General features: G+C 38.7%; 1 protein-coding gene across 5 annotated transcripts in view; it reads left to right on the top strand.

Annotated features, from left to right (window-relative positions):
• Positions 1-26,228, top strand: part of LOC124133719 (POU domain, class 4, transcription factor 3-like) — an 82,715-nt gene extending 56,487 nt beyond the window's left edge. The window contains exons 1-2 of one of the 5 annotated variants that reach the window (XM_046498214.2): positions 3,576-3,674; positions 22,632-26,228. In XM_046498214.2, the coding sequence (XP_046354170.1) occupies positions 3,657-3,674; positions 22,632-23,540 (927 nt within the window). In that variant the 5' untranslated portion in view covers positions 3,576-3,656 and the 3' untranslated portion in view covers positions 23,541-26,228. Of the gene's footprint in view, positions 1-3,575; positions 3,675-4,166; positions 4,330-20,280; positions 20,356-21,944; positions 22,396-22,631 lie in introns of those variants that run through there. The other 4 variants (XM_046498212.2, XM_046498213.2, XM_046498210.2 and 1 more) reach the window with 4 other exon arrangements.
• Positions 26,229-26,903: the final 675 nt, after the last annotated feature.

Genomic DNA, 26,903 nt, shown 5'->3' with positions numbered 1-26,903 from the left:
ATATTCACGGGTCCACACAGCTATACAGGCCTCATCATCCCAACACTAGGCACTCGCTGTATCCCCATCACCCCCCTCCATTAATTACTGTATATCCTGTCTGTGATTAACATACTATGTGAATATTTGATAGAAATATATTTTACCGTCCAAACACGTAACCACTAAACTGTATCGTCATAGAACGTAGCATTTCCCAAGGGACACATATATCATCGTGTGTCTTTAATGTTTAATACCAAGTCTTTCATTCAAGTCAGGAAAATGATATTTTCTTCCAATGAAAGGTCTTTCAGCCTAGAAATATTACCATGCATATTTCCTTGGGAATATAACTTACTGAAGTTGACTTGAATTGATGACAGTCGATATATGACATTAGCATCAGACTGTATATCCGTATATAGCCTGGTCGTGCTTCCTCGAATTCAACTGCATCCTCTGTGACACATGTGCTTCATCTGAAATTCTTATAATTAATAATATTAACAACATATTTCCAGAACTACTTTTAACCAAATATTTTCTTCGCAGTGGCGAAGCAAATCATATAAGCAAGCTTTTCTCAAAGAAAATATTGTCAATTAATGGCATAGATTTATTTCTTTTAATACACTCAGACCAATGATGCCATTGTAAATATATCGAGATATTTGTGCCTTCAATGTTTGCGGCTTTTTCTCTGTGGTGTACTGCGCGTGGTGAACTGATAAGGGTTTCTTTATCGGCGGTGGCCTTGGCTACAGATGTGATACGTATACGAAGGGACAATCGATACTTCCTTGATATGTGCAACAATAGATGCACAGCTAGCGAGATGAAACATTACATGAAAAAAGTAACCTCAGCAATTGTCTTGGATTTTTAAATCAAACCAGTAATAATTAATTCAATCAGAAACTCACATTATGCATCGTCATAAAAAATAACAATATCATGCGGACTTTATCAATTAGTAAGGGTAAACTCGAAAGCCACGTTCATGTGAGAAGTTCCTTAAATCCTCACACAGCAAAAAATGATAAAAATCTAACACTTCAAAACATGAATCATTGAAATTTGAAACGTATTTCAAGACTATAGTTACCGAAATTTGAATTTACATTAATTTTGATATATTACTAGGCTACCAGGTGTGACTGTTAACATATAGTCATATCTTGGACAGGCCCGTGAAGATCCGGGGTAGAATAGGTCTTCAGCAACCTATACTTGCCGCAAAAGGCGATAATGCTTGTCGGAAGAGGCGACTAACGTTGTCTAACGGGATCGGGAGGTCAGGCTCGATGCATGTCATCGTATCCCATTTGCGTGGATCGATGCTCATGATGTCATTTACTGGATTGTCTAGTCCGGACTCGATTATTTACAGACCGCCGTCATATAGCTGGAATATTGCTGAGTGCGGCGTTAACAAACAAACAAATAAACAAACAATCTGTATAGCTGTGACTCGTATTGTCGGTTAACGTAAAAGTAATTGTGTTGCAAAATCATTAAAATGAAGCATTTTTTCTTTCATTGTGATAAAACTTTTCAAAATAACCCAGATTAGATTCGAATGCCTTTATATAATACGAATATGTTTCACGTCCATCATTTAGTGAGTTCTACCATTATACTAGCATTGCAGCTTCCCTATACTAACGGTGATTTGACGTATATGTTTTCTAGTTCAACCTCACCACTAACGTTATCAGATTGAGATGTTGAGATTGAGGTTCAGGTCGTTATTAAAACCTAAATATATGACAGTTATACCCCGAGTGAGTGAATGAGTTGGGTTTAACGCCGCTTTTAACAGTATTCCCGTTATATAGCAGTGTGACAGCTTAATGTGAGTGAAAAGCCCGAAGTGATGCAGGTCTCAGACACTTCGGTGAAACCCACGAGCACGGGTATGGTGCTGACAAACCTCGAAACATAATCGGGGCGAACCGGGATTCAGACCCACAAACATAGGTTTCTGGCGTACCAAAGGGACGCAACTCTGCACAGCGAATCGCGGCGCCTTTGACGACTGGGCCACCCGTGCCCCCTACCCCGACTTGCATCACCCAGCTGACAAGTGCCGCCTTAAATAACTCAAAATACACACACGAATGAAATAGTCAGAGGTAGATTGTCAAGACGTTGCTATGGAGATTACAAACGGATTATTAAAACCAGGGCATATTGACTTCTGAAGAATGAAAATAAGTGTCGTGTTTTGCGCCTGTGGTAATCGCGGATTTATTATTTACAATATCGTAAGCCATCATTCGCAATGAATCAACACACTATTAATATTTCAATCCAAAACACTACACGAGAACATACAAGGGCTGGTGTACGGCAGGGGTATGGCGTTGCTCCTTGTTGCTTTATGATGACTGTGAAGATTCTGATCAAGACGCCGATCAAGACGCTGCTCCCTGAATCATGTTTTAAAGAACTTCATTAAATGTTTTAACTCATTTTGCAAACATAAATGTTTATTGCTGTATTTAGGTGACCACCTGCATTATCAAGATTGTCCGTATTTTTTTCGTTACTATTGTAATCATTACTGCCATCGTCATTATTGTTAATCGTCATCATTTTACATCATCATCATCATTCATATTTCTATTATCACACAGAGGGATATTTAGTACTGAAAATATTCAACCAATCCTATAAATTAAGCATTAATAGAATAAAAATAAGAACGTTTGTCAATTCATTATCATAATGTCCTTAGAAAGAGCTGTTATTTTAAAATAAATACAGTTTCGTAAGAAAGCTCCATATCCTGATTACACAAGATCCAACAGCCGACCTTACTGAGCTTCAACTGGCGATTATAATATCGGTGTACATTTTAACAATATGTATATTAAACAATAATTTTGTAATAGTGTAACCGGTAATTGGTTAAACTGAAGTAACGTGCACTTAGCAAAAGGATAAATATATGTTTTATAAATATTGAAATATAATAGAAATGCGTGCTTTAAATAAGGTAAGATGTGTTATTCTGGCATTTAGAAAATAGAATTGTAGCGACATAAACAAATATAGTTTAATTTACGTCTAATGTGTAATCAGTATCACCTGCATAGAACAACAATGCCCGTCGGCAAATAACCCACTTACCAAATCCCCCTGACAGTGGCACCAGACTGCTTTCTTTATTCTCCCGCTTCAAGAATATATATATGTAAATGCAAGGACAATGATAAAGAATAACCTTTCTTATGAATATTTTAAAACCATGGCCTTCACCCTCTCCGTTATAACGCGGGTGTTGTATGCCCTTATGACGTTATGTCAATAAAGCTGCCATTTCATTTTACAAATATAATCAATTTTAAATTTATAATTTTCAACAATATTCCTCCGACCCTGTTCTTCCCGTGTAATGTTATCCGGCTGTAGGTTGAAGAATATAGTGCCGGGCTGGAACCTTGTAATCGGATGCCTTGAGATGGCAAAATATCACATTTTTATTAAAATTTTATAAGGTAGATAAGAGGTTGAAAGTTGGAGCAAAGTATACAGGGGATCAGAGCCTCGATTGTGACGAAAGTACCTAGGTAAAAATAGCTGTCATATGCATTTTGGTGAGCGGAGGAAGAAGAGGTTTGGCTTCATATATTTTGCAGTGAGGACGTTATAAGGCGTGCGTATCGCGAATGGAACTGGACTTAAAGGTATGTTGTGCGGCATGGGAGTTAATTAACTATCAAGAAAATGACGTTTTAATTAAGTTAGAATATGTCCAATTAACGGCTACCTTCTTCAATTAGCGCTTGCGCCTCTGGGATCTCGGAACATATGTTCGCGTACATGGTCAAAATGCTACCCCGGGTACATAAAGAGTTGGGGATGTTTTATTAGTTCGAGTGGTAGGTTTATATTTGTTACGAGAATGGTGTTTATTGAATCTTGATTCCAACTGTCATTTATCGTTGCGAGGAGTCTAGTAGCATCATAGCGAAGACGCCACACCGCCACAGTTGGTAGGCGCAGGTATAGGAATCGAAAACGAGGCTCGCCTTCGATGTCGGTACCTTTGAAGTCCCAGGTAACATAATTACTGAAGCGGCTGCAATCAGCTGGTCCACCTTTGGACCAATCAGTGAGACCGGTCCACTCCATTGATCAGTCCAAGTGTAATATTATTAATGCACCCTTAAAATTCCTACCTGTGGTTGAACTGTATTATTAACGAAGACGATCTTTCCCAAAGAGAGATTGCCCTAGTCTGCTAAGTGATTTCCGCCAGTACCCCACGGGTCGGCCACTATTTCGCAGATAATGTCTTCATACGGACTTTATCACCCGCACCAAATGCCACCGCATCAGGTAGGAAGTTATTTTCAAACTTTCATGGTATTTTTGAAAGTGTTTATCAATGTTGTTTTTTTCAGTTTGTTCTCATTTCCTTGCCATGTCTTATGAATGAATTCCATGCAACTTTTATCAAAACATATAGCCTCGTCGTGTTATTCCTCTGTCAAGTCAGTGCCGGCCTCAGAACAATTAGTATAAATAATTCGCTACACATCTCGGAATCAACTTTATCTATTTATGATGTATTAATAATTTCCGTTTTCGATCCGAACGGTGAAGCGATAGTTGTTTGTTTGTATCTAATAGATGGTTAATTGCCCGCCTAGTCAGATGATAGACGCTCTTTGATGGCAGTGGATATATACGTTTCCGTGAAATATTTTATTTTGGAACGCATGGGTGAGTCTTCGTAGGTCATATATTTGAAGAAGCTACTTTAGTTCTTATTTTTTAGTCATGGGTGAGATTAATTTTATGAAAGTATTATATTCGATGTTCGTGATTCGAATTTTCATGTTCGTCAACGCGAGTGATCCCATTTGTTGAATATAGTCATGATTGTCGTTGACAGGAGTGAAATGCGTTGTTCATTTTCTGAACTTGATGTTATAGAGTTGTAACATATCTCGTGCCTATACAATCTACAATATGTGTGACATTAGATTACCATGAACTTGCTTACTCCCCGTTAGCCCTAATTGTAGAATCCGATCTACTTTTTAACGACATGACTGTATGTACATAATATATTCGTTTTCTACTAAATTTAATTGAATATCGCCATACATTTGTACTCTGAGTACCAACATTTGTGATATTAAATCTGAATCCACTTAAAATTAGATTTCAAACTACAGGGTCCACCACGCCCATGAAATGTTCGAGAACCGCTGTGAACTTCACGAGCCGCCGATTTTCTTTTCCAATAGCATCTTATCCTGCCTTGAGCCAGGGTAATATATTTGAATCAAAAGCGCAAAGCGTGATTACAATCAAAAACTTTCTATTTCAGTTAAAAGCCTCATTTTACGAAAAAAAAGAAAATAATTAGACGCCTTTTTCATTTCGTTTCGGTGAAGGAAAAAATACCCGATCTAAGATGATATGATTTAAGTCACATTTGTTATTTCTCAAACAGGGTGAAACAGGTTGTCCAATATGTTATCGATTACTAATTAGTATGTTTGTGTTTGTAAGGAATTAAAAGCTCCAAAGATTTTCATAATGGGAGCATCTGACAAAGCTGTGCATGAGTTTTCCAACTGCCCTATAAAGACGAAGGTGAAAAAAGCCCGCAGCTCAGATTGAGAACATTTAAACATCGGAAATTATTAACCATACTGCCACAAAGAAATTAAAGTAGCTTAATGTAACCCTTTTCATGACGCACGTGCCAGCACGTGTTGCATACGCACAATTTAAATCTAACAAATTGGAATCTGTATGCCGTGGGACAGGCTCCACAACGTATGCGGTCCTTAATTTACCCATTTTTTTAAAACAAGTTTGATTCTTTAAGAAGAAATATATTTTCGTAACGGCGTATAATTATCTAAATAAATATATATGTTTCTTTTTGCGTGCAGGCGTTTTATCTATTACAATATGACATAAACTGCGGGACAACAGAATATATACACCTATGACGGTGGCTACATATGAAACAAATAAGAAATGGTTATTCGATGGTGATGTATTTGATACAGGTATACGTTGTGTTGTGGACCAAGTTTGCAGTGCTTCGGCGACATTTTCAACCCAACAACGTTTTGAAAACGTTTATAATTATTTGATCAATTTTCAAGTGTATACTTTGTTTTGTCTGGCAGATTGCCTTGCATCACTTACGATTGACACACCGAACACAAACATGTTCATTTCAAGGGCAAGATTCATTTGATATTTAATCGCGGGTTATGTTCGTACGTGTAAGTGAGGTGTCGTTTAGGGAATCACAATTTGGTAATGGTTAACCAATAATACAAAATGTGAAACTAGAAATCGTGAACAACGTTTTAATGTTTATAAGAGCGTAGCATAACTTGTAGGAGTCTCACTAATTAAACCTGACAATAAGAAACGGATTACCGAGATGTGGATATTAAGCCTTATTAGTATGTGAAGTACTTCACTAAACATTTGTGAATATTTAACCACCGTTAAGCCAATAAAATATTTGTGTTAAAGTGTGCGTATGTCCAAAACCGAGCTACTGAAAATATGACGAGTTGTTTATTTAATAATTTCGTGAGTGATGAGAAGACGGAAATATCGCCCTAACTTAAGCGCAAGTTTTGAATGAAACAATTGCTCATTTCCCACGATTAAAAATTCAACGAATATTATGTATCTTTATAGCGTTTTTTATTTCCACAATGGTATGGTTATTTCAATATTAACGAGAAGGGATTTAGTCGCTCATGTAGCTTGAATTAGTAATCTCTATTTCATGTAGTTTATAATTCTTCCGTGCAATTTTTAAACCTACAAAAACGCACAACAAAGTTTATATTAACCTAAAATCAAAATTATTAATCCATCAGTTTAAGTAATTTATTATACACATGTATGTAAAACACTTCAGTAGAATTTGCGCTAAAAATGTGTTATTTCACCGCAGTCTGTACTGCATCTGAAAAAAACATAATGCTTATTGACACAAATAAATGTTTGTATTTTAGTTCTTGATTAAATAACCTCCAGTTTGCTATTTTTGAAGTTAAGATGAACTTCAAATATCGAATTCGTTGCTTATCATAAAAATTAAATATCAACACGCTTCAAAATAATAAACAATGAAATGTTTTTCATAATCGTAACGAGCGCTTATCGCAGAAGTCAAGCGTAAATATTTCCCTAATGTCAAAGAAACGTGAGTATTTTCCACCCTATCAAAGACAAACTACCAACATCAAAGAGTTGCAAAGGGTGTCAGTTATGAAATCCCATTCTTCTTTAATAATAGCAAGTGTCTGTTTGACAAATTTAATTCATCCGAGTATCTAGCGGTATTGTCGGCTAACACCGGCTGTAAAATTTTGCACGGTTCGCACGTGTCATGTGTTGTACACGCGCTCGCGTGCCCGGATCGCTCGGGCTGACCCCCGAAGCAACAATAGATACCGTAACAAAAGTTGGGGTAATGGCGACGAAAAGGCCCTTTCAGAAGCCGTCACATGGTGTGTATAGCGGCTAACAGGTAGCAATCTAGTTGATTTGTCGCGTGGGGCTGGTCGGTCTCCTCCACCGTTTACATTAATTGCTTCATTGGGCATTCATAACGAAAGGGTGTGCATTTCCCCGCTCGGGCCCCAGATGCGCATTTGTCGGACCCGTGCGTCCAGATCACGTGATATACCCGATTGAATTTCGGTGCATTCCGTATGTCACTTTTTATAGCAAAATGTGTAAAAGGACACTTCACTGCATTGTTTTTTTCTCTCCCTTTTAATCGATAGATGTGTAGGAATGTTGTTTTAAACCCAGACTAAACATTGGTAACGCCCAGCTATACCATATGGCGGGTTTCCTCTCACAATGGTACTTGAAGTAACAGCGAGACTACAAGAGAAGACGGAAAATACTTGTGTGTCACACTTTACACACACACACACACACACACACACACACACACACTTATAGAAGTAGTCTAAATTATTAGTCAAACTTTCAAAGTAATGTTCACATCGATAAAAATATGACGGACTATTTCAAATAAATGTGTTTGACATATACAAAGGCTATATGATATCTACATTGGTATTTTTACATTAAAAAATTGAATAAAAGTCAAACTTTTTATCAGTATCAAAATGGAGTGAACATACGTTTGTAGCATATCGCTATTTATAATTAAAGAAACTATATTTTATCAAAGCCAAATTTATATTCATACGTGAACAAATTGCTTTGTGCTCTTAAAGCTAATCTCAAATCAAACCTTCATAGTGGTGTATAAGGGAGATTAAACCTTTCCCCCTTAACACGCCCACTGAGAAATCCGATTGCATCAGCAAGCTGACCATCACACGCCCCCTATGATCATTTGACTGGTCAGCGAAACAGGTGCCCGACGGTGCTCCCGGACAATGGTCACTGGTCACTCCAGACAGCTGGTAAGCAGTGCCTCAGCCACGCATTGTACACTAAAGTAGTTAATAATTGGCTTATAGGCAAGGCTAATAATGTCGATTTCATGTGGTATTTAACTAGCGGCCCCTTTACCGTTCCCATCATTTGATATTAATAAACAGCGGCGTATGCTTAAACCACACCCCGTTAGCTCATTTAATATGATCTATATTTGTATCTTAAAAAGACAAAAATGGTGTTAAAATTTAATTGCAGATTTATAAATATGATTTTAGCCAACTTGGATGGTAAGTTTGATAAATTAAATTTTATCGAAAAAAACAGAAAATAGCTATATATATTTACATAGTTATTTCTGCACTCAAAAGGTTTATCTCATAAAATATTTATATTTTATCAATAACGCATACGAATAAGCTTGAGAGTAATTCTATTGTTATGCATGTAAAAACACGTTTAATATAATCAACAAAAATACCTGTCCCCTTTGACTGAGAACGGTGTACTTCCACGAAGTGGCCATTACTCCGTGATTACTTTGTTATTAATTGTCCATAACGTGCAGGGGAAATGTCTGTGTGGAATAAAGGTAAAGTGACTTATCAGAAATTAAAACGAAATTTGTAAATCAATTGGGCAGCAATGATAATTACTCGTGAATTCACACAGGGCACAATCGCAACCATCGACTGAAAACGATCTCTACCGACCGACATCCCTGCGATTAATTGTGACCCGGGGGGAATCAGCAGCGTTAGCACCCTCTGTAATTAATCAGCAAGCAATCAAGGTAAAATCAAATCGTCAGAGTGATGTCATAAACGCAACTATCACGCGCGCGTCTTTGGCCAGGTGTGCGATCCTCACAGGTGTTCAAACCCCGTGATTTCGCGTACTAATCTGCCAATACCTGACGTTTAATTCATTAGGCACTTGATGAAACCTAATATTACCTGTTCCATTAAAACAGATCCGCGCTTTGGGAACAAACCCAAGTGGTCGTACCATTACAAGTCTTTGTGATCGCTGATTGCTTAAAGAGTTATCTCCCCTTGGTCGTGTGCGCGGTGCGTGTGTCGGTAAATTTGAGTGATTGCGAATAGACTGTTGAAAGATATCGTCTGTTAATACACGTCCCCTCGCAATTGTAAATAACACAGGTGTAATAATCTCAAGTGCCTAAACGACACATTTTGAAAATTGTCATCTCGTAATGGGTTTTAGCAGGGCTATAGGCACGTGCATCAAAACGTTTGGACACCCAAAGGATTTCTGTATTGTCGTAAAATCTACGGTAATGCAATATTTTTTAAGACTCAGGTGTATTTTCTCGATAGGAGCAATCGACATATTACAACGATGTAGATTTATTGTAACTTTCCCCCGTCAAATATTTTTTCATCATTATCGTAATTGACAACGAACATTTACCCCCATGGAAACGGGCGGCATCAGTTCATGACAGGTCCCGTCATTAATCGTTTGAATAATACATGTACAAGGGACAGGTTAGATTGCATAACTGATCCCTCTAAATTGAGGAGCGCAATTCAATAAGTCTTGCATAAAAAATATCATAGTGGATGCTTCCCGCGACGAAATTGTCGAGAAACATGAAACTCCCGAAAAAAACGCTTACAATATGGAATAATAAATTGATTCTGAAACCGAAAGTCGATGATTTCATATAGAAACGAATCCATTAATCTCTGACAGCATTAATTCAATTTAATTTAATTTTCCTAATAGGAAGTTGTAATTCTATTATGCAGTACGTATTTCAGTCGTTTAATTAGAATTTTACTGCATATACTTACAATAACCAAACTGATGTATAACAAGCGTAACATATACCTTATTCGCCGTTTTTATAACCTGTCATCCACCCACCCAGCACCAATCCACACCCAATATCAATCCACCTCCATCCACACCCGCCCACCCAACACTAATCCACACCCACTCAACACCCATCCACACCCACACGTCCCGCCCCTAAGACGCACACAAAAGCTATTCTTAAAAGCGCCCCTATTAAGACCGAAACATTATGAGACTCCGTATTTCTTGTCTAATATACTTATGTATTTTTACAGACAACAGAAGCGTAGAAGGGGTTAATAGTTGCCTAGCAACTATTATCAAAAACGTTTTAGCGTCATCAATGTTCGAACCGTTTACAGCGATTGCGGTACATAATTATGTCTTCTACGGATTTTGTGCAACACTCGCCGGGTGAAAACTGTTGAATTTATTTTATTAATCTTGAACTGGCATGTTGATAATCCTAGCAGCAGCGCCCGAAGTAGCTGCAACAGTTGTAATGTTTGAATTACATTTCCCCAGGCGACGCGTTCCATGTGTCGCTCTCTCCAGTGTGGAAGAAGCGTTTCAGAGCAAGCGGAGTTACTTCCCTTGGATAATACCCCGTCTAACCTTTTACCCGTCGTCTGATATATGTTTGTGCTATTGTGTAAAGTGAAAAAAATTTCCTTTACTTAAACATCATCCAACAATATAAATACGACATATGTTCATTAAGTAGGTAACCGATCTTCTTCCGCATATTGTGAAATATTTGTCCATGTTGTGTTTTGATGTGCGAAGAGTGTTTGAAGCGCTCGTACAATATGCAAGCATACGCTTAAATAACCACAGACGGCAACAGTGGGAGAGAGCTTGAAAAAACTATTTACTGTTATTTTCTGTTGATAAGGAATTTGTCGACAATCAACAAAATTGTTTAGAACTGTCCCTAAAAGAGATTCGTGTGGGTTTTTCACTTCTATTTTTATTCAGGTTAATTACTTTCACGCAACAAAAATCAATGGGTTTGAAAAATAATTCCAATACTGAAGTACGAGGCTTCGGATATATGTACACTATTGAAATATATATGTGTGTGAAATGCATATGTTTTTATGTCTCTCTCTCTCTCTCTCTCTCTCTCATATATTCACATATAAATCCTATATATCCCATTTTACGCTTTTTATGAAGGTTACATATAATGTGAAACGTGTTTATTAAATCAAAATACAATCGATAAGTAGTCCAATTCCATTTACAAAATGGAGATTTAAACTAGATCTAGATGGATAAACATAAGATAATATAAAATGTGTTACTTTTTAAGCACCAAATACCAAAATAACGCTTAAACACCCACTCAGGTCGTCTACTAATAACTGACGCCGATGCTGCGGCGTGGAATGATTCGTCCACGACGTCATCGACAGCCGGCTGTTCCCGCGCCCTCCCTTCATTTGTTATCCCGGGTTCTAGAATAATAGACTCATGGGGCGGGGGACTTTACTCAGGGATTTAGGTTATCGGGGTTAGATTAATCCATATGGCTGTTGATTACCGGTTCCTGACAGCAGAGACAGCTAGGGGAATATCTTGCGGATATAATTTGTTAACGGATAGTTACAATTGTGTTCGAGGGAGTATAATTGTGAAATTACCGCATTGGTCTTTGAGCTGGACGCACGTGTTTGTTTGAAGTCGAGGGTCTCTCTTCTGTTCTTTAATGGTCTGCTTGCTTTGTGGTAACGGTACGGGTTGCGGGAGTGCGGTCTCGTTATTCCGGGCACTTTGCATTCCGGACACTTGACGTTTCTGTACAGTATTACCTCCTTAGACTGGAAATCCTACATACGTGGCACTTGTTGTTACCGACATTTCCGTAAAGTAAAATCTCCTTACACTGGAAAAAATGCATTCCGGACAATTACTGTTACCAACGACTTTGACTGTAAACCCTGAAAACCGGACACTTATACGTTAGTGTTTATATACCACGGGGTACATTTCGCTGTATCAATAATTCGTTAATACGATTTGTTATTCTCAACTATCTCAGTTTAAATACAGCGGTTTTAGTTCTCATATATCTTATCAATGTTTCACGCATTACGCAGTAAGCTCCTTTGCTCCCAAACCAATGCTTGTTGATGCCGGACACGTGTTCACGTCATCTTCATCGTATTACGTCGTAATCGAGACACTCGTATATCTGGACATTTAATTTATATAAACTAATCAAACCGGCTCAGTGAGGCCCACTGCAACGAAACAACATCCCATATACATTGTATATTGGACAAAAAAATAGAGATGAATATTTGGGGATATTTTTTATAAAATTGTATGCTCAATCTTCCCCACAAAAACATATCCCCAAAAGTATTCATGATCCCTAGCTATTTTGGTTCAGTATATAACTCGATTTAAATGATTAAGTGTTATACTAATGTTACTGAGGACAGGCGATGTACAGTTACGATAGAGCGCCAATTACCTTGGAACTGATAGCCTATTACATGGCAATTCTAAGGAGATTATATTTGACTGGGTACCGCCATACAATTAATGAATTTTATGCCTGATATTAAATTTATCTCGTTTATGTAATGATACGCCATAGGTTCTCTGTCATTTCCATTCCCATTATGGGGAAGATAAAAAATATTAACAGCCAATATAACGAACCATTAAAGTTTGCTGTAACCATCTTGCATTGCAAAGACAGAACACTTAACATTTTCCTGAACTGGTCGTCATTTTTCCATTACAAATGTCACGGATCGTCAAAGAATTATCATATCCCACTGCCGTATAATCCTGATCAATTTCTTTATATTGTGACGTCATGATTTCACGTCGGGAACTGCGTTCCTATTGTCTGTGAACAGATCACCCCACGCGGGCAAAGATACAAAAACAGAAAAAAAAAATCTCTTTTACATTTCATCAAGCGATCAGTGTTTGTTCGCCAGGTCATTTATGCTTTCCGTCAGCCACTCAACTATATTACAACGTTGCCGCCGACAGACGACGACATTCCCCCGACGACCAGCACCGTTCCCAACCCCCTTCCAGCTCCCTGGACGTCTCCAATTGTCATGTGACACTGTAATGTACTGGTATGGTGGCGACTCTGCCCAACTCCTCACTAATCAGTGCAAGTTGCCATGCTCCGATTGTCTCCTCCACGAGCAGGTCTCAAAAGACATGTCGACATCAGTGGCGTGGCTGTCACCGGCTCCTACCTCGACGTTTTCGACGACCGCTTGCGCCACCCGAATAAAATGCTTGACCAGTTCGTTTGAAAAATCGGCTCTTAATTTCCAAATGCCAATTATATTTGACTATGTCAGTGTATTGAAGCTATGACAACGAGTCACGAGCAATTTAGCTCTAGTGTCTCGAAACCTAGGTGATCCGTTCTATTATTTATGAAATTCTACTAAAATATTGATGCGGTAAGACTACTGGGTGTATAAAGAGAACGGACGAGAGCTTGGCGAGCCAAACTAGGCTCAGCACACGCAGTCGAAGGCATGGGGAGCTTAGACCAAACTTTGAGTCCAAGGTACGTTTATTTATTTTGAAAGATGTTGGTGTGAGATGGAGAAACGCTGTAGCAATGGTGCCGCGGCCATGTCGGATCCAGTGCCTGGTCACCGACTACGTTACGGGGGAAGATGGGGAATTTAATAATTTCCAGAGACAACGCGGAGAAGTTGTCAAGTCGCGGCTGTAATCCGACATTGAAGTTTCTACTGGGGGCAGAGATCGCCCTCGACTTGGTGTGAAGGGAACTGGTATGCGAGAATTGTGCTCACACCTTTTCGAAGGAACAATCGACAATTTCCCTTTATTACAGCGAGTAACGCGGTGCGAAGATGGGCCCCGTTCGGAACTGTCTACACTCGGCCAGGCAGGTCTCCCAGCCATTAGCGGATGAGGCTATGCCGACGAAGATTAATTTTATCAATTACCTCGATAATCAATTCCCAGTGCGCGCATCCAGGGCCTTTTCTCACTTAGTTCTAATGGAGACCGGGTCCAACCTGGCCGGCAGACGAGTACAGCCACACATGGGCCGTGTAGCGCTCAAGGCTCTAACAACTTGTAAAAACACCGCCAGCGGGTTCACTCGTTTTTGGCGCGAAACTGACACCCGCCATCTTGCACGTGAGAATGTAACTTCTTTGCGCGTGCGTAACACGGATCGTGGAGTCCCCAAAGGGCTCATTTAAGACACCGTTCTCCCTGATTTGTCCAAAGTCCCTCTGGATTTGAGCAGTAGCACTATCAGCTATTTGCCATGTCTAGCAATGTGTTTCCTACTCAGGATCTCAACTTCCTGACCTGACTTGGCGTACGTATGTGCCGGTGTTATTACCCATGAACAGAGGCGTCATCCTGGCCTTTCAACTCCACAAGTTACTTTGATGTATATACAACATTTGCCGTGCAGCCCATTGGGTTAACCTTTCTCGTGATTGTTATGTCTGTCAAAACTTGAGATTAAGTCAAACCCTTACTATCTACATCCTAAAAAAATAAATCTTGACTACCGTGCAATAAGTTGTACTAAATATCTGTATTAGGAATAATGACTTGTACATTAAAAATAATTCATGACGTTAATTTTTTTTAAATTGTTTCATAAAATTTAAAATCAAAGCATTTCCATTTTACTTCTGTTCTTCCAGTTTTCAAAGACACGCCCTCAATGATTTCTATATTTCTCTTCAGGTAAGTTAACTTAAAAAAATAATGTTTTTATCGTTAGTTTGGCAGAATTTCTGCTATTTTATAACAAGCCTTATCTTGCACGGTCTCACCTTGGTCTATTAACAGAAATAAACGTGACATAATTTTGGGAAGTAATAAACATCTTGATCGATGTATTATAAGCCATAAAACAAAATTAAACAACTTAAAACATACCTGTTACATTTGTTTATTTTTTGAATATTATGTTTGGGGCAGGACCAAGGCATTGAGGAAATAATGTTACCGGTATCACTCAAAAGTCAGCTATTCACTATTATGTATGTTATTGTCTAAAATTAATAAAATTATAAATTATATCAAAACATGCTTCAAGAAAAAAAGTATTTATTTATAAAATCGAAACTTATTGAAACTAGAAATCAATAATGATAATAATAATAATATGATGATGATGATGATGATAAACGTTGATATTAACCTCAAAGATACATATACCACTGACGTAAATATTATTCATAACTTGATGAGTAATAACATTGCGGTAATAACCTTTCGGCTATTCATAATAGTATGTAACGATTCATAATATTATTTAACACAAAACAGACAATAAAATCCTTTTAAAGATTTAAGATACCTTGCAGAAAAAATATTTTTAAATAATATTTGCATATATTATCAATTCAATAAAACTGTATGTATATTCACCTTTTTACAAGTAGCAAAACAAATATATATAAGTTTACCTGCTCATTACAAATATTTCGCGGGATATAGATATATAATAACGCACGATCACAAAAGTAGTAAATACGAAATGTTAAAATAATCACTACAATCTTTATTCAAACAGTTTATACATAGAATATGAAAATTCTATATATCCGTACCATTGACGTACACAAATTGCAGGTGTATCCCCAATGAAGCATGCTTTACTCTGAGTCTTGTCGGGACTATTGTTGATTCTCCAGAAAAAATAACACATAAGTAAACAAAGACAGCAACTGCCATGAGCAGCGACCATGCTCTAACTGTGTTACCTGCCTTGCAAGGTGACCCATACCTAGAGCACGTGCAGATGGTGTCTTTCCCGCGCCATCTTTTCTTTCACAACGCACGTGCATTGATCGAGCCTCGTTTTCGATCCGCGGTTTTTCCGACCCTTTAATTACAATTTAAACACTGCTAATCGTTCGTGGCCTTTGTTTGATTTGAGACACACAAGGGAAGTATTTATTGACAAAGTTAAGGTAAACATGTTTAATATAAAAATTCTTGTGCATACGCGCCATTGTAATGAAACCCTTATTGGACTCACGGGGCCACTTCCGAACGTTAAACGCCTTGTATTCGCTCCGTGCATTAAGTAAAGCGAGTTTTGTTTATTTAGATGCCGATCATTTTTGGAGAGGCACGGGTATCGTTAGAAGGGTTCGCAGTTGACTGTAACCTTCTGTATCACGTCAATACACACAATATTCCTTAATTGCTTACAGCAGCAGGCAGAGGCCATTTTCCAGCTCGCCTTGGTACGATGTGCGATGTTAAGTATCACTTGTTTAACATGCGGTAGAAACTGTTTGAACGAAGGACGCACATGATCAGAAAAGAACACACGGAAGGAGCTATAGCCCATGATATAACACTGGCAATATCCTGTACAGATTGTCTGCGTGATTTGGGCTCACTGGTCCAAAAAATGATAACAAATGATATCATTGAGGTCCCCTTTTATAGCTTTTAGTTCGATTATGACCATCATAATCAATATTAATTGACTAGGTGGTCAAACATTTTACCTTTTAACCAACCCGTTAATGTGCTTTGTTCGGGGTGTACATAGCACTCGCAGTCACATGGAAAATTCTCATTCACTTGAAAACGATTAATTTAGGTATAATGGGTCTGTTATTGAGTACTGACAGATGCATGTTATAAATAACACGTTTTCTAAATTTAAGTTTTAGAAATGTTATCCATGTTTTAGATAAATTGTTATGACAGGTTACTGGTTTAGTAATTATTTATATGATTTATAAGCACATAAATCGTTAATAATATATTGTTAATGATGGTGGGTTTTTTGTCCGATAGGTGGATGCTTAGAGTAAAGCATTCAATTTAGTAAATCATTCAGTCGTGGTAAGAGATTTACAAGATTGCTTTGACGGCTAATCATGACATTAACGAATGAATACGTCTCAGACAAGCGAGTGCGCCATTTCTCAAAGAACATCTTTCCGACATAAGCGTTAACGACATCTCTACGGTAAACTCTGCCGTTTGGCGAGTGGAGAGGATGGCGTGTTCACCCATCCGACGATTCGATTCTCAATACGGGTACGATCTGTGATAGCCATTAATGGATAAACCCTCGTGATGATGTCGCAAATATGATCAAAGCTGCGTAACATTTCACTCACTCACTCAGGGATGAAAGTTCTGTTTGCTATGCAAACAAACGTCAAAAAACTTGTTATCTCTTTCCTGTTGACTCAGTGTTTCCATTGATTGCCGATAATTTTATTGATTCCGATTCGCACCAACTTCAATCTTTTTCACAGGGCGATAATCTCATATAAAGGGTTTTGTGTGAACATTACGAGGGCCGAGTGGGTGATGCATTGCTGTCATATTTACATTGCCGATCAGGAATATTTCTTCTTGAAAGATACAACTATAGTCTGTTGGCAAACTGTCTTTGTCAATTTTGTTCCACGTTTGTAATATTTTTCTTAGCTATTGCTGACAAGTCGGGTAACCTTTCGTATTGTCTAGGGAGGTTACACATCAAATACGATTGTGTGTGGCATTTGGGCTTACGTCTCCTGTGGGGGACCCTTCTCAATTAGAAAATGCGTTTCGTCCCACCGGAGTACGTTTTTGACATTTGAATCTAATTATGCTATTGTAACGGCCAGCTCCTCAATACTCATAAAAGACAGCCTCTTTCTCTGCTTTGCGATGCCTTCAGGTTTTCCAGTTTTGTTTTCGTTTCTATGAAACGTGTGTTTTCACATTAAGGAAAGAGCTCTTCGCTTTTATCTACCGACAACCTAAATGGATTAATATACTGCCATGAAAATAATTAGTTAGATGGGATATATCATGGATAGAGACGGAAGGCCGTGTTTTTAAACAAAGTCAATGAATCGTTGCGCACGCGCTACCGACGCTTGATTTGCACGTGCATGCCCAGCTTGACAATGCTTGTAAACATGGCTTGAAGTGTGGGATTTCCTCAGTCCATATGCTACCCCTCGGATCCTTCCGTGGATTTCCTGTTGCAAGCGTTAGCTCTTGGGAGGGACCTGGCCCCGGCGCGCGAGTACACGTGTGTTGTGAATTAAGTGTCGACCGTCAGGACAACTCTACTCGGAAGTAATTACTAGTTTTGATATTTCTGAAATATCACCATAATTAATTACATAATGACTCGGCGTGTCGAAACGATTGTGTCAAACAGACCGCACAATTTCCTGTTAGGGATCTTTTATAGTAATTGTATCTAGGCGCAATGAATTTCGTCCGCATTTTCAAAGCTTATTACGGACCTCCGAGACAATACATTTTCATATTTTCTGATTTTCATTATCAGTAATTTCAATAATGTCTTTACGTTCTCACATAAATGGTGAGAATAGCCAACATATTGTCTCTAGCATTGTCTTCAAGTAATGTATTTATATTAATAAATATCTCTTTATTAGTACTGATTTAACACACAACTACAAAAGTCGCAGCAGATAAAATCCGAATTTTAAAACAAAACTGTTTGTATTTTATTCGAATTTTCATGTTTAGAAATTCCGGAAAAATTGTTTGTAAAAAAACTTATTGTCTAATATATTACGAATAAAACGTATGTTTTAGTAACTATCAACTTGTATAAGAATACCATGACAAACCTGCAAGCAGAAATTTAATCAAAGCAAACATTACAGATTAAAAGATTTCCGTTTAAGGACTTTATTTATTCACGACGCAGACAAACTGGTTGTATTTCATGTAGATTTCCCTGTAATTGACAAGCGACACAATGACATTGTTTATTGATATGTCGGTTACATAGCTAATTCTCCTCGTCCACATGAGCGCCAGTCAAGAACAAATCTTCAGTCCGCGATAAATAAATAATAGGTATTGAATCCCGGCGACAGTGAAACTTGTCCGCAAAGCCGCAACGATACAATTGTTCCATGAGGGATAGGAGTGTTTTACACTTCACGCTAGGGAATCATATGTGAAGGGGGTTGGGTATAGGTATTTGGGGAGGGGGTAGGTAGTGAAGTAGGGTTTCTTCTTTTTCTTTTTTGTACGGGTCACTCGGTGCCTTTGTAGGAAAGGATAGATATAAAAAGCGTTTGAATTCCTCTAAGTCTTTGTGTGTGTTGATCTAATGAAACATCAAAGGATTATTCTGGAGTGGTGTGGCTTCTGTTTTTTATAACTATTCGTTTGTTAGCTATTGAGTTAATCTACACGGTGATGATAATCTGACATCGTATATTACCATTATTCATTCAGTTTGCCAGTCAGTCATACGAGAAACATCTACATTATTACCTTAAGTCTCAGAGTCCAGCGAAATATAAAACAAACAGGTGCTATCTATGCGATACTTAAAAAAATGAAACATGTTTCATTTTTATAAATTGTAATTTCAATGTGATAGTTCTCAAAATATAGCTTTAAATATTTATGTCATTTCAAAGTAAAACGTGGCCTGTGTTATGAACGTGCAATACGGTCAATGCAAGTGTAAAACCACTTTTGTAGCGGGCTACTTTGCTAATTATGTAGAAAAAGATATCAAATAAAATCCCATTATTTATTTAAAGTTTCTCAGTCATTCACAAGACTATTAACCTGTATCATTGTCGCGATCGTTTTGTCTGACCACGACTCAATTGATCCGTGTGCCTGTAAAGGAAGAAGCGCAACCAACAGACCAAACAAAACTACACAATACAACGACATGTTTACATCTTGTCAAATCCCATGTGTCTTTCCAAATTGTTCCATGTCTTGCCTTTGGATTTGTAATCAACAAAGCGATACTTTTCTATACCCCTGAGATGTGCCCCCCTCCCGTCAACCCTCGCAAACGCCACACCTGCACGTTTGTCACGGTTGGCAACGTAAGAGACAATGCAGAAGACGTCGTCAATGTCATCGTGCTGTCTTGACTTTCAGGAACTATTGTACATTTCATGCCGTCGGTGTTCCATTTCAGTGACCGTACCATCACAAAACAACTCTCAATATTCATTAGGTGTAATTGACTTTGCCGATGACTTATCCTCTTGGTATATAAAGTATTAATTTGAAACACACTTCATTGCTCTGAGCTTAACGGTAGGAAACGGTATGGATCTACCAAGGCAGGATATCTTCGTCGCGTCAAGCGTTGTAAGTAACTATGCTTGTCAGAGAGACCGTCTCAAATATTTATGTTCATTTCACAAGGAGATGTTTAGTGTTGATTGTTTAGTATAATATATACAATACCAAATTGTACATTACTCCACTTTTAACTTATGAATATTAACGTGCCCTTTTCATTGTTGTAAATTATTCAAACGTTCAAAACTGATGCCTGTTCTCAGTGATTGGCGTTCCACGTGCAATATTTATTTCCGAACATGACAACTGTTCTACTTTTTTCGGTGATTAGTGAATTATTAAGATAACTCAGGGGATGCATTAGATTTGGAAGGAAAATAATAATAATGTCAAACGATGTGACATTAATGCGTTCGTATTAATTCAGGAATTAGCTTCTTTTTCATCAACGTACAGCTGATCGTAGAGCGGACGTCATGTGTGATATATTTCACGTCAATCAGTGTCTATATCGGATGTGAAATCCCGTGCGCCCAACACGTGCACTGTTAACCTGATATGTACATGCAAATTATATCTTAATACGGTTAATGCGACCTCTTAGTAGCTTAACACCATCTGATCCAGCCCCTTGATATGTTTCTGTCGTGTTTGATATCTGATCTATGCGGACCATTTGACGGACTAATCATCACTTTGTTCCACGATGTGAAGTCGTGGTCCTTCCATGGAACATCCTCATCCCGCCCTCTGCGCCTAACACTTCTAGTACCGTTTTCCGTTAACGAACTGTCTTTTGTTTAGTTGGTGGGATTGTCGAACTAATAAGAATATGAAATATTAACAAGCACTTATAGTGATAATTGGCCTCTGAATAGTTTTCTGTTTATTTTTGTCTACACCAGGGATGAATCAGATACGTCAGCCAAAATGGTCAAAGTGTTTATTGACACACTGACGTCACGAGTTCTATTCCAGTCATGGTTTTCTCTGTGAACCCTTGAGGACATAATACAGTTACTACAGTTTTTTTCAAACATGAGATAAAAAAATAAGTAAAAAGGAACTGTTACATTTCAGTAATCTTATATGAAAATATTTATCAATTATAGAACAACAATCACTTTAAAGTAAATTTAAATGTAGATGATATGAATTAATAGCGTGTTCTTATGTTTAGTATGATCACAGATTTAAAACAAATCGATGAAGTACATTTGATAATATTTGATTTATTAAGTTTCAGTCTGTGTGAATAAATAACTATAGTTTCAAATACACTAGTTGGTTTAAATTTTAAAAAAACAATAGATAAATAATAAATAAGTAAATGAAAACAGCTTCAGCAACGTGGGAAATTCTTTAAGTTGAAATTAGTTAAATCTTGTGCGAACAGCATCAAAGATCTTTCCTAACATTAATTAGAGAGACAAAACGATTCTTCAATATTTTATATGTCTAGTTAGCAAGACGCCATTGTAACACACACAATCCCGTGTTAGAGAAATATCCAGTTGTCCCAGGCCGTGAGATCAAAGGCCACCGAGAATCAAATATGGTCTGATTGGTTTGGGTAATTTTTAAACCGAATCGTGAAGGAGGGAATGGTGGTGTTTTTTCATACCCAGCAAAGCCGCAAACTGGTCCGTACTTTCTTATAGCATAATCAAACAGAAAATGAGCAGTGGGAAATTTCTGTTGATCATGCTTAATTACTTATTGGGCATGCGTGCTGGGTACCCACGTGACTACCGTGCACACGGACAGGTGCAGAGGCATTCTATGGCATTCAATACAAAGCAATATTCGTTTCTTGTCCACTGCCATTTTCCCATTCTGACGGCGTAAGGGTAGAGACAGGCGGTATCTCAGTCGATATTGGCGGTGTGCTTGCTAAGCCGAGTCGCTGATAGGCTGGAGACGGAGGAGGGCGAAAAGTGACCGGTGTCGTTCAGGTCCCCGTTCGTTCCCTCTTTACTCATGAACGGCAAGCAGCACTCGACGGTGGGCCTGTCCCCGTCTCTCAGCCATGGCTCCCTCCCCACGGGGAGATACTCCCCTCCCTATCGACCCCCGGAACGTATGCGATGCATGACTGGTTCCACGGTACGTACAAGTCTTGCCTGCAACACGGTATGATTGTTCTTGTTAATCACCTTTATTAGCTATTCTATTCCTTTCGTCATTATTTGCCATGTTTCATATTTTATGAAGTGAGTTTATCTTTGCGAAAGGGAACGTGAGGCGATCATTTAGTCCGCGCTCCCCGACAGCAGATGTTATTGATGGTGTTCGTCCACTAACGACGGGTTGATGCATTGCTTTTTTCTTATGTGTTTTAGGGCAATTTCTTTGGAGGCTTGGATGATGGCTTGTTGGCGAGGGCGGAGGCATTGGCCGCCGTGGATATCCCCAAGTGTCCGTCAGCCCAGTTGATGAAATCGGATGGCTTGTACGGACACACCCCAGATCTGGCACCCCACCAGATGACCTCCTCACGACCTCAGATGTCTATGCACGCGCACACCACCCCGTTCGGATCCGGAGATTCCATGCTGGACCAGCTGACCGGCAACCCACCCGGAATGACCCTGGGCCCCGTCTCCATGCAGGAGCATCACCACCATAACAACCACGTGGTCAGCTCTCACTCCCACACACACCAGATGTACCCCCCGGTGTACACCCACCCCAACAGCATGAACACCCACCCCGGCCTCACGTCCCACCATGCGGCTATGCACCACCCCGTGCACGACACTGACTGTGACCCTCGGGAACTTGAAGCGTTTGCCGAGAGATTCAAACAGAGAAGAATAAAGCTGGGTGTGACTCAGGCTGACGTGGGGTCAGCTTTGGCCAACTTGAAGATCCCGGGGGTGGGGTGTTTGAGCCAAAGCACGATTTGCCGGTTCGAATCTCTTACTCTAAGCCACAATAACATGATCGCTCTCAAGCCCATTCTTCAGGCGTGGTTAGAAGAGGCAGAGAAGGCGGCCCGGGATAGAAAAGCTGAGGGGGAGATGATGGGTGGTGCCGACAAAAAGCGAAAGCGTACGTCAATTGCCGCACCCGAGAAAAGATCCCTCGAGGCGTACTTCGCTGTTCAGCCAAGGCCTTCAGGAGAAAAAATCGCTCAGATTGCTGAGAAGTTAGATTTGAAGAAAAACGTTGTTCGTGTGTGGTTTTGTAATCAAAGACAGAAACAGAAACGAATGAAGTTCTCCGCGGGAGGCCTTGTTCATCACTGAACTCAATTTCAGAGGCAGGGACTAGGCAATACTCACCATTCGGAGCGCCACCCCACCCCTGTTCTCCCCGACCCCAGGACTAGCGGTCGGTGGGGCAAGGCTGTGGGGAGGCACTGCCCTAGGTTCATGTGCAATGTGTTTCTCAGGACAGCTATACGCTCTCGCTTGTGCAAACGGCAAAACAGCGCACAGAGAGAAACGGCGAGTGCTTTTGTGACAATACTGACGAGAATCGTTTGGGATTCTCGTTTTTTGAACTATTCTGGTCCGAGCTTGATGTATATATACTACGTAAGTATGAGTGTTGACACTGTTGATTTTGTACTATAAATTATTATTTATGTTTGAGAAATTTATTTGTGAACTGTTTCTCACGAGGACTTTTTGAAGGTTGGTACCCCAACAGAACCACCATGCGGCATATTACTTATGTATAGACTCAATATTCACTGCATCACTGCATTTTTACAAATGTATGCTTTTTCTGTGTTATTTTGTCGGTTTATTCAGTTTTCATATATGGACATCTATAAGCCATGTTCTTACAAGCGAACAAAAATCATTCTGAATTTCAAAGCATTCTAAATCAAATGCGTCACTGCCATTGAAACGCAATACCGAGACCTCCCATCTAGAAACAGTGACGCCATTTTTGTTTTCTGTTTGTAGAACGTGTATCTCAGGAAGCCATGAAGTAAATATGTTTGTGGATTTTTAAAATCGTATTTCCATCATTCCCATGTGTCCTAAGACAGTAAAGCGTCTCCCTGTCGATGACGATGTAGTTGAAATTAACAACCATACATTATGAATCAATTCCCCACCAGACCGCAACTGCTCATGGCCTATCTGAATGGGCGTCAGTTAATATTTTTATCATCGTTTCCGCAACGCTGAAACTGATCCAGTTAACAGTCCTATGTCAATTTATTTAAAATGTATTCCTTGTCAGCATTATGCTGCCTTTCTGAAAAGTGACTTTATTTGGTTTGGAAAGTTTGATTTTGTATTTAGTTTAATATCAAATTATATCAATGTTTCAATTCGGAAAGCATATTTTATATAAACATGTCCCGACTTACACATTTACACATTGTTAAAAAGACGAATAAATCTGCTGTACGGGGTTCCGACCCCCAACATCAATGCATGTGTAAACAATGCTCAAAAATGGCCAGGTCTTGCTTCTGACAGTTCACAGGGGAATACCCTTCGAGTTAGGAGTCGCGTTAAGCTCTAGAATAGTAAGCCGCTTAGCATTCGGTAAGACCATCATTAGCGTTGTTTCCCAGTATTATTAGTATTAAAGGGATCATACTAGCCCTTCTGGTCAGGGAGATCGTATTTACGGTACTGTCATCTACAACAAATCTAACGTAACATCAAAACCGAACTGGTATTCAATGAACAGCTGAGTTATATTGACAATTTTCACTTTTTCCATTTTGGTTATTTTACTAAATCTTTTAACACAATTTTATGAGAGAAAAAATAGAAATTCGAAACAAAGGCATTAGTAAACGCGGTGTTATGTACTGACATATGTTTAAAAGCAATTGGAAACCCCTTAAAGCCATATTACAATTGATTGTATCAATTACGTTTTGTTAAAATGGCTATAAACGGACATCTGATAGGCCATACTCAGGCGATGTGTTGTGCTTGGGGGACATTGAGTGCATAATTACGGGGGTGATATTTGCTCGACGCACCCGGCTATGAAACCTGGCGGTGATGTGAGAACAAGACGGAGCCACCCTAGCTAGATTTCTCTCTCGGGGATCGGTAACCCGACATACACGTTTAGTAATTGTCCTCGTTTTATCACCGCTATTATTATCAAAGTTTTGACCTTTTGTTCATTGTGGCACCAAGGCCATCTGCGCGTCCTAATCGAATACAATCGATGTTGTACCCTCAGCCATACTTAAACACCGATTACTAATCAATTCTCTCGTGTATTTCTTTGAACCTTTTTATATGCTTTTGCTGACCAATATTGTCACGAGTCGATTCGACTTGTAATCGATATTACGTGTCCGACGCGAGATCACAAACAGATGACGATTTCAACATACGTCTCCCTGCTCAACAACGGCGCCGTTAAACAACTTCATAAAATATTTACCGCATCGACGGCTGTGGGGGGATAGACCAAATTCCATTACATTAGTCGCAGACTAATTTCTATGGCTTCCTTAGGTGCATGTGAGGAATTCCGACAGACATTATGCAATTTCATCTTCAATACCATCGTGCTGCTTTAGTGTTATATTTGCGTTGTCATTTTTTAAGTTATTTTTTCACAATTTTGTGGCAAGTTTTACTACACAGGGTCGCATGCAATAACGAACATGTAAAAATAGAAGCCATGTTTAAATGCGTTTTCCGTACAACGAATTTAGAATGAGTCCGAAAATGGCAAATTCTTATAAATAAGATTGTTTCTATCAAAATATGCTTTGCCATTTTAAAGGGAAAAGTCTGAATTGGCATGTGTCGTAATTGTGATTTGTGTTGTCTGCGAGCCTGTGTTTTGTCGCCTGATTTTGTAAGTTCCTAGCTAGCGACATCCTGTGAATTTACAATACTGTGTATGAATTTTACATATTTTTGTATGTTTTGAGGCCTATATTTGTATGTTATGCGTTCTCTCACTGCAAATCATGATAAAACAATTGATCTCTACCTGGATTTATTTGTCATTCTTTGATTTATTCAGATATTTAAAGTATCCAAAACCTCCTTCGTGCTGTTTAACAGATATGTTCTTCCCTGGAAAAAAACTCTTCAGAATTGGAAGGTTTTTTTTATCAGATTACTGTATCTAAACATAAAACGCCAATGCCAGAGAATTATCACTCTCGATAATCCGGCGAAAAATTCCTTGGGCGAAAACGGCAATATAGTGTTAAAACCAAACAATTTATTTGGTTACTATGGTACAAGAGTCGTATGATATGTAACCATTTGATAAGGATAATATGCTTTTTAGAGTACGCTATTGACGTGTGGGTATTGTACTACATTATAGAATAGTTAATTATTAATAGTACATTTTTTTATTTATTACGTGAGTAGATTGTAGATGCAACTGACGTCTCTTGACACAGATTGATGGAATATTCAAGTATCCAAACACCACTTTTAACATCAAAACGTTTAGTGACAAGGATAGATAGCTCCATAGGGAACAAGCGTCCAGTGAGTATCATTTTTAGAGTACAGCTAACGTCGGACTGAATAGAATGTGACGTAGGAAGTCTGTGCGGACCTGTTTGTATCGGTAATTATTCAAAGTGGTTTGAAAAATACCGTTATAGAGATTATATATAGGTACAAGTCTTTTACGTCTCACCCGTA

The sequence above is a fragment of the Haliotis rufescens genome, unplaced genomic scaffold, assembly GCF_023055435.1.
Source record: "Haliotis rufescens isolate VD_foot unplaced genomic scaffold, xgHalRufe1.0.p SCAF_7, whole genome shotgun sequence".
NCBI classification, from domain to species: Eukaryota; Metazoa; Mollusca; class Gastropoda; order Lepetellida; family Haliotidae; genus Haliotis; species Haliotis rufescens.
Note: the sequence above shows the minus strand (reverse complement) of the source record. Positions and strands in the feature narration are given on the sequence as shown.